The sequence below is a fragment of the Dipodomys merriami genome, unplaced genomic scaffold (assembly GCF_024711535.1).
Source record: "Dipodomys merriami isolate MVZ:Mamm:240054 unplaced genomic scaffold, mDipMer1.0.p SCAF_14, whole genome shotgun sequence".
Taxonomy (NCBI): domain Eukaryota; kingdom Metazoa; phylum Chordata; class Mammalia; order Rodentia; family Heteromyidae; genus Dipodomys; species Dipodomys merriami.
The window spans coordinates 36,729,901-36,739,427 of record NW_027202715.1 but is presented as its reverse complement, the minus strand read 5'-3'; the positions used below and the strand labels follow the sequence as shown (position 1 = coordinate 36,739,427).

The 9,527-nt window shown below is 41.4% G+C and overlaps 1 protein-coding gene across 6 annotated transcripts in view; it reads left to right on the top strand.

Annotated features, from left to right (window-relative positions):
• The first annotated feature begins 221 nt into the window (after nucleotides 1-221).
• Nucleotides 222-9,527, top strand: part of LOC138826141 (protein FRA10AC1) — a 34,823-nt gene continuing 25,517 nt past the window's right edge. For 2 of the 6 annotated variants that reach the window (XM_070021231.1, XM_070021225.1), the window contains exons 1-5: nucleotides 224-314; nucleotides 2,477-2,553; nucleotides 3,887-3,982; nucleotides 4,109-4,154; nucleotides 8,943-9,019. In XM_070021231.1, coding sequence (XP_069877332.1) covers nucleotides 2,477-2,553; nucleotides 3,887-3,982; nucleotides 4,109-4,154; nucleotides 8,943-9,019 — 296 coding nt within the window. In that variant the 5' untranslated portion in view covers nucleotides 224-314. The other 4 variants (XM_070021227.1, XM_070021229.1, XM_070021230.1 and 1 more) reach the window with 4 other exon arrangements.

Genomic DNA, 9,527 nt, shown 5'->3' with positions numbered 1-9,527 from the left:
TGAGCCACACGGTGGTACTTGTTGGATTTCCTCGAGGGGAAAGGAGGGAGGCCCGGGGCGAGGGGTGGGGGGCGGGGAGAACGAGAAAGATAAAAGCTGAGCGCTTCAGCTCCCTCCTCTCTCCGGGCCTTTTCCTCAGCCACTCTGGTTTCCCGGAACTGTTCTAACTGTAGCACAAAGTCGGCGTACCCGGAAGCGGTACCTTTTAGGTGTGACACGTGCCTGAGCCAGGCCGGAAACGGCTCCCAGTCGAGACCCGTAGAGCGGAAGGAGGAGGAGGTGAAGGCCGCTGAGGTGACGGCGGTGGCGGCAAGGTTGTGCGGCCGAGGCGGACACGGGGTGGACCCTGCAGCGGCCCGCTTAGGCGGGGGGTGGTCGCTGCAGTGCCCAGACTCCCAGGGCGAGCTTGACGCTAGCCGAGAGGACCGGAAGGGAGGGCTGCAGAGTATCCGGAAACGTGGCTCTCCAGCGAATTGACCTCAGCCTGGGGGTGGGCGGGCGATAGAGCCCGGGGACTCCGGCCTCGGCGCCCGGGGTGTTCCCGGCCCTGCCGGAAGTGGCTCTGCCGGGGAACTTGTGAGCGCAGCCACCGGGTTGAGGGTAGAGGGTAGATGCAGCCGGGAGAGGAGAAAAGACAGAGGAAAGGGAAGCGGGGGTCGCTGGTGGTGTTGCCGATGAGGGAACTGGACGCCGACAACGCCGTGCTCGTAGTTAACTTTCACAGGGCTCCCTGGTCCCCTTCGAGCTGGTAGCTTCAATCCCGTGCGATCGGCACTCGTTAGCCTCAAATTCAGGAACCTGCCCTGAGACAAATGCGATGTGTAGAGCCAGGCTTTGACTTCCTGCAGGCCGACTCTAGAATTTACCACCAAGGGCCCACCATTGTTTCTCCAACCATCGAAACTGGCAGAAATGGACGAGGACCAGGAGTAAAGGGGTAGTTTGGCTTGAACAGAAGTGATGGCTGGAGTCAGGGGTTGATCTGATACAAGGTATGAAATCCAGAGGTATGGAGCAGAGACCTATAAGACAGAGGTGGAACTGTGGCCTTCATCGTTATCTCCAAGCGTGGTTTGAGATTAATCTGAGGAATTTGATGGGGACAGGGAAAGAGAGGTAACATGCACACCTAAGCTTGAAAGTTGACTGGCTTGTGCAATTTAAAGCTTACTGATGTAGTGATTATGACAGTTGAAAACCCAGAGTTGAAGTGACTAGTGTGAAGACTAGAAACAGCTTCTATTGTAGGTGCAGTTCAGTGAAGTTTAGGGAGTTATTTTTTTCCTTTTCCTGCTGTGCTTGCTGTCATGAATATTAAAGTTTACAAGTTGTGGTGAGTCATTTGACATCGACTGGTTTTTTTTCAGCCATACAAATTGAGTATTTGTGACATCAAATAGTCCATCCATTCCCCCATTAATATGTGCCCCAAATTCAACATAGTACCAAACTCAGGAGTTTCTTCCAACAGATTTGACACTGGCATTTTTAAGAATTTAAATGTGAATTGACACAGGATCAAATTAAGCCAAAGGGTAAGGTAGTTTATAGAAATGTTCAAAAAGAGAAGAATCTACATGTGTTTAAAATATCAGGAAATTTTTCATCAGTAGTATACATTCCACAAATACAGTGATTCTTGTGGATATATATGAGGGTAATTTGAAATAATTGAAATACTTGAAACTGTACACAAGATCCACATGTCTTAGATTTTTTTCATCCCTCAAATGAAGATTATGGACAATCACAAGCACTGTCAAGTGTTTAGCACAATGCCTGTGCCAACATAAATGCAGTCAAGCATGGCATAATGAGAGGAGCATGTTGTAAGAAATGCTCCCTTAGGCAGTCTCATCATTGTGCCAACATTGTTGAGTACTTCCAGAAACCTCGATGATAATATGGTGAATGTACCACACACAGTGTGTGGGATAGCCTAGGCTGAAAGTCTGAACTATAAACATGTATAGAGTGTTATTTAATACTGTGGGCAATTGTACTAAAATGGCATTTGTGTTCCTAGACACACCTAAATATAGTGGCAGAAAAAATATTAGGGAATAAGAACTATCAGCTACATTATTATCTTATTTGAATACTGTCCTTGACTGAACCACCCTTACCAGGTGCATAATTAGCCAATAATTTGACTCTTCTGGGTCAAATAAATGTACAACATTGTATTCATCTTCTTTCCACTTCCATTCCTTGAAATGGAAAGACCATGTAGTAACTTTCCGTATTCTATATGTTGATGAAAGGTTAAAAAAAATTACACATTTTCTGAAGGAAACCCCTGCTATCTGAAAGTATTTGGAAGTCTTAGATGGTTGAGTAGCCCACAAACAGTAATTTTATGATGGTCCTTTAAAACTGTTGTGGTTACTGAAGATCGCTTATTTTTCAGTTGCTTTGTCTCTCAAATGGTTGTCAATTGTAGGGACTAAATAGTTGCTTTTACACTCCTTTGCAGATGCATGGTCATGGAGGCTATGACTCGGATTTTAGTGATGATGAACATGGTGGAGAATCTAGCAAAAAGAAAAGAAGGTAAACAACCCATAGTTGACATAATTTCTAGATTGATATGAGACAGATAATACTGAACAGTTTTGGATTGTGTCTCCATGTGAAGAAAACTGCTTTAGTGAGTGATTTTTTTTTTTTTTTAGTTCATCAAAACTAATAACTTGATTGGAAACTAAAGACAGTTGTGGTGAAACAGGATAAAATGTGCTCTAAAGAAGTTTATTGAGCTAGAGAGAAAAAAGGAAAGAAAGATGTGATTGTTAATGTCATAGTTCAGAAGGAGCTTGGTTGGGGCTGTCTTACTAGTATTTGACTTCAAAATGAAGTTAGTGTGGAGGTTGCAATTGTAGCACAGGGTAGCCCTATGAAAGAAGCTCATGCCAGCCTATAAAGCCTAGGTGTCACAAAGAGGCCATGTCTTGACCAAGTAACAGTGTATAGGGGCACTTTTGCAGCTTTAGTGCTTAGAGACTTGGTTTTTATCCATTAATTTAGGAGTAGTTGACTAAACTAACTCTGCAATGAGAATACTATATGAGGCATACTAATGACCTGAACATTCTCATAAAAAGAGAATCCATCTTTATGGATATAATTATAATAAAATACATTTTATAATGTTTTATATTTTCTACTTTTTTAGTAAAAATACTTTATCAGAATAGAATTCAAGCAATGTAGTTAGATACTATGCTCTAGGATTATGTTTATCTAAATATCTAAGGTTGTTTATCCATGGGCTGTATCCTCTATAATGGTTCTTTCTTTTTCCATATTTTTTATGACTACAAACTAATTTTTATGACTACAAACTTAATACCCCTATTTTGTACTTTACCCTATTAAGATTAAGGGGAACAATGGCTTAGTCAAGCTGTGTGCTGGTGGCTCATGCCTATAGTCATAACTCTGGAGGCTGAAATCTGAGGATCGAGGTTCAAAGCTAGCCTGGGTATACCTGGAAAATCTGGGAGACCCTTATCTCCAGTTAACCATCAAAAAGCCAGAAGTGGATCTGTGGCTCAAGTGATAAAGTGCTAGCCTTAAGGAAAAGAGCTCAGGGACGGCATACAGGACCTTGGTTCAATCCCCAGGAACTTAGAATTTGAACTAAAAAGCTGGGGAGTAAAAAAAACAAAAAACAAAACCTGGGGAGTGTAACACTGGAACCAGTATATTATTTCATTTCATCTTCTCCATTTATATAGGCATTAAGTAGAGTTAAAGAAATATAAACTGTCTTACTAAATTCTTTTTAAAGATAAGACTTGAATACTGTAAATTCTGCTCATTTTGCAAAAGCTAGCAAACAACTTTTGAGAAAAATTAACTAATGTTTTTTTTAATACATTAGGACAGTTGAAGATGATTTACTGCTGGAAAAGCCATTTCAGAAAGAAAAACATGGAAAAGTGGTCCATAAACAAGTTGCAGCAGAATTGCTGGATAGGTATGGCATTTCAATGTGAATTGCATTCTTTCATTTAAGATGTTTTATGAACTCAAAGATAAATCAATTTGATTATAATTAGAATATAGATATTTGAGTTTGTTTAAAATATATATTTTTTAACAGGGAAGAAGCAAGAAATAGAAGATTTCATCTCATAGCTATGGATGCTGTATCCTTTTTATATTTGTATATTTCTGTATTTAGTAGAATATTAAAATACACTTTGGTAATATATTTTAAATTTTTTATCATAATTTTAAGAAGATAAGTATGCCTTTTTATTTTTTCATATCTTTTTTTTTTTTGTCGGTCGTGGGGCTTGAACTCTGGGCCTGGACGCTGTCCCTCAGCTCTTCAGCTCAAGGCAAGTGCTCTACCACTTGAGCTACAGCGCCACTTCCATGCCTTTTTATTTTTTGAGATAAATGCTTATTGAAAATAGAATTTTATCATCGATACTTTTGGATGTAATTCTCTTTTATTAAAATATAGGGAATATTTCAGACAAAATAATGAAACATATTCCTACTATAATCTGTAAATAGACTTACACAGTCCATGAATCTGCACATATTTTTTCAATTTGTTTTTGTCAAGCTTTTGATACTTCCCTTCTCTACATTCTTTTATCTTGAGTCTCTGTTTAAATTCTCTTCCTGTCTGATTCTTGCTTATCTAAAGTTCTCTGCAAAACTTGTATTTGAAATTCCATCTGTCTGTGAGCCATCTTCAGGCCTGCTGTGATTTTAATTCTCAGTGATGACTACAGGCCAGATATGAATGATAACTTATTTCCCTTCCCTGTTGTAATCAAGTCTCAGCTCAATTTCTCATTAAGACTGTGGCTCAAGACAGTAACTGCTACACTGCTAAGATATTAGAGAGAAATAAGAATACTATTATATTCTTAATTTGTTGCTTCCTATTACCTTCTTAGACAGTAACTTAACTTTTCCATGGATCTCCTTAGCTTCTTGTTCCTTTAGCATTTGCTCTGTCTTTTCTGACATATAGGCAGAGTCCGAATACCTAGTTACAGCCTGGTGAGGGTGAAAGTCTAGATATTCCATTTCAGGCACGGGTTGAGGAGAGATCACAGTTTTTACTATAGTGTTTACCTAGTGTACAATAATTACTGTCTATTAAGTTACTGGTCTCACTAGGCCAACTTTTGATCACTTGGTTAGAGAAAACAGGCTTTTACTGAGGCTGTTCAAAGCCATGCTTCTGGCATTTCTACATTGTCAGCTTCATTTCCAAGTCTGATATATGAGACAAAAAGAAAACCTGGGGGTATACATGACCTGAAGAATTTGGTGAATGGCCTCCCCACCATTGTTTTCTTTGAAAATTTTCCTTCCTTCCTTTCACTTTGTTTTCACTCTTATTTTTTTTGGTACCACTTGGGTTTGAATTCAGAGTCTTGAACATGTTAGGTTTGTTACTCAGCTGGTGCTCTCTTACTTGAGCCATATCTTTAGTCTTGCTTTTTTGCAAGATGGAGTCTCATGAACTTTTCTGCTGGTCTATGGCTGGTCTGGAACCAGTTTTCCAGATCTCAGCCTCCTGAGTAGTTAGGATTAGGTGTGAGTTTCTGGCACTAGCCAGAATTTTCTTATTTGTTTTATTTATAATGTCCAACACTGTTGTTTATTGCTAGTTAAGGAATAAGGAGAAATATATCTTCACCTACTCCATCTTCCTGGAAGTAAGTGTTCCATTGACCACCTGTTTTCAGACATAAAAAAATTGTGTTGGAGGGGCTGGGAAGGTGGCTCAGTGGTAGAGCACTTGCCTTGCATGTATGAGGCCCTGGGTTCGATTCCTCAGTACCACATAAACAAAAAGAAAAAAACCGGAAGTGGCACTGTGGCTCAAGTGGTAGAGTGCTAGCCTTGAGCTGAAGAGCTGAGGGACAGCGCCCAGGCCCAAAGTTTAGGCCCCACGACCGGCCCCCCCTCTCCCCCCAAAAAATTGTGTTGGAGCCAGGCGCCGGTGGCTCATGCCTGTAATCCTAGCTACTCAGGAGACAGATCTGAGAATCATGGTTCAAAGCCAGTTCAGGCAGGAAACTCCATGAGACTCTTATTTCCAATAAACCACTAGAAAACTGGAAGTGGTGCTGTGGCTTAAGCGGTAGAGTGCTTGCTTTGAGCTGAAGAATGTAGGGACAGCACCTAGGCCCAGAGTTCAAGCCAAAAAAAAAAAAAATGTGTTGGAACACATTTATATGCTGTCTGTGGTTGCCTTTTTGCTACACTGGCCTAACCAAGACCATGTGACCCGTGAAGCCTACAATATTTGTCATCTAGCCTTTTTTTCCGTCAGTTGTGGGGCTTGAATTCAGGGCCTGGGCATTGCCCCTGAGCCTCTTTGCTCTATCGCTTGATCCATAGCACCACTTCCAGTTTTTTGAGTGGTTAATTGGAGATGAGAGTTTCATGGGGACTTTTCTCCCCACACTGGCTTTGAGCTGTGATCCTCAGATCTCAGTTTTCTGAGTAGCTAGGATTAAAGGTGTGAGCCACCCTCACCCCGCTTGCCATCTAGCCTTTTACAAAACAAGTTTACTCACCACAGCTTTTATAGAAAGTGGTCATTCAAGACCTTGAACCCAGATTTCAGAATATCTGTTATTTCTCACTCCCTACTGCTTTGCTACCAGTTTTAGAAGTGTAGTGAAGTATTCTGTTAGACCACATTGTGATCAGTAAAAATCATTAATGTATCTTTCCTTTTGTCTCTCTTGTTTCTCTCTCCTCTTCTTCCTCCCTCCCTCCCTCCCTCCCTCCCTCCCTCCCTCCCTCCCTCCCTCCCTCCCTCCCTCCCTCCCTCCCTTCCTTCCTCCCTCCCTCGCTATACCAACCCCCCTTCCTTCTTTCCTTCTTTCCTTCTTTCCTTCTTTCCTTCCTTCCTTCCTTCCTTCCTTCCTTCCTTCCTTCCTTCCTTCCTTCTTTCTATCCTTCCTTCCCTCCTTCCCTCCTTCCTTCTCTCTGTCTGTCTGTCTCTCTATCGCTCTCTTTTGCTTGAACTCAGGGCCTGGGCACTGTCCTGAGGATTTTTTTTGTTCAAGGTTAGAGCTCTACCACTTGAGCCACACCTCCACTTCTGGCTTTTTTGTAGTATAATATCCTAGATCCAAAGGAAACTCCAAGACACCCAGTTAAAAGAGCTAGGAACTTTATTACATCCACATGGGGTCTGCTTCCTGCTACCGGGAAAGTAGGACAATGGCCTTGAGCTCAGGGTAGGATGGGTTTTTATAGGAGTAGGTTATATAGAGTTATACAGAGGAACCATGCAAGGCAGGTTTGGCAAATTTTCATTGGTTATGGTTATATGACCTTTAAATTCATTTGTTCTTTATGGTAAATATACATAATAATCTGCAGTAGGCCGCCCATAGTGGGACCATTCGGTGGTGGTCTTCACTTGGAGGACAGTGGTGATGTCACCTGTGGGCTTAAGGCCTTGCTACTGAGGCAACCAAGCAAGGTTACAGAAACAAAACAGCAAAAACATAACCTTGAGTCACTGGAGCATAAGTAAAACATAATCTTGACTTGCTCAGCATGACCGATACTATCAATGGTATTGACACTATTGCTACTTCATTACAAAAATTCCTTGGATTACAGAAGTCAAAATACAACCTTGGATGGCGGTGGTCTATATTACAAGAGTGATTTTTATTATAAGCTCCTGACTAATGCAGCAACTCAGTGCAGCTGGTGATAAGCCTCAAAGTTGTCAGTAGCCTTCTGCAAAGTTGGCAGTTTGGTAAACTTGAGTGAGGCAGAGATGTTCTTTTGCTTTTTAGCAAGGATTGAAAAGAGGCTAAGGCTGACCAGTACTCAGCCTTTGCTTGGGTTTTTCTTTACCAAGAGGTTTTGCCCTTTATCAATAATTTTGTTCTGTTTTCTGATTTCACATTTTCTCATGAATATCCTTCTTTTCCAAGGAAAAGTAGGTTCAGGGGGGAGAATAAGTTTCTAACAGCAGGAGAAACTGAGGTCAGACAATAGGAGGAACTTTCTGCCAGTAAATGGCAACTCAAATATTACACTATCATGTATCTTTTTTTTGGGGGGGTTGCGGGGTGTGTGTGTCCAGTCGTGGGGCCTGAACTCTGGGCCTGCGCACTGTCCCTCAGCTCTTCAGCTCAAGGCTAGCGCTCTACCTTTTGAGCCACAGCACCACTTCTGGCTTTTTTTTTTCCTGCTTATGTGGTTCTGAGGAATCAAACCCAGGGCCTCAAGCATGAAGGCAAGCGCTCTACCACTGAGCCACTTTCCCAGCCCCTATCATTATGTATCTTTAATGCCACAGGATGTTGTTACAGATAGCATCACAGAAGGGGAGATCAGCTTTGCTTTATGCATGTTCAACTCCAACTCTTTCAAACCAGTAAAATGCTCATACATCTTGTTATACTGTGTTGAAAATAAACATAGTTGTATAGAACATTGGATTTCCTAGATTGCTCTATTTTTTTTTGAAAGTGTAACGTTAGGATTTAATATTATAAAAGTTACATTTTCTATTAGAGGCTTTAATATTACAGAAACAGCTAACAATGATGCTAAAATTTGCCTTTTAATTTTAGAAGCCATGATTTCTTTACTTTTCACATTCTGAATTGTAGACTATCTGGTGGTAAAAGAGTATGTACCTTGTATGATTAGAATAGAAAGCTTTCGCTCTCCCCTGGTGGTGATGTGCTTTATCACAGGAATAATATTCCAAACATTATATTTCAAGTAACATATATTTGGGAAAGTATTCAGTAGGAAGTAAAAGTTCTTCTACTGTACTGTACTAGATTTTATAAAAGCATGTTTAATATATAAGTACATATAATATATTGATATATTTTAAAAAGCACACAGACATGCTTTTTATGTAACATATGATGACACAGAATAAGTCAACAAAATCCTTAATTTTTTCATTTCAGTATCAAAGGCATACAAAGTTTGTAAATGACTATATTCTATATTACGGTGGCAAAAGGGAAGACTTCAGGCGTTTGGGGTAAGTGTCACTAAGTGTCATGGAGAAGGCGACGTGGATGACTTTAAAGACATACAGCCTCGGCCTGGCGCTGGTGGCTCACGCCTGTAATCCTAGCTACTCAGGAGGATGAGATCTGAGGATCGCAGTTCAAAGCCAGCCCCGGCAGGAGAGACCATGAGACTCCTGTCTCCAATAAACTACCAGAAAACCGGAAGTGGCGCTGTAGCTCAAGTGGTAGAGCGCTCGCCTTGAGCTGAAGAGCTGAGGGACAGCGCCCAGACCCAGAGTTCAAGCCCCACGACCAACCAAAAAAAAAAAAAGACATCCAGCCTCCTGTCTTCTGTCACTCTTGCACAGCTTTCTATCCCAGGCTCCTTGCCGTTTCTTAGGTGGACAGGCCCTATGTAGTTTCTAAGTTGCTCTTTGTGAATCCCGTTACCTTGGCAACAGGCCTCAGGTAGCTGTCTCACTTGCTGAGCTGGGTGTGATCCTGGCAATAACTGCATGTGTGAGGAATACTCGTGTG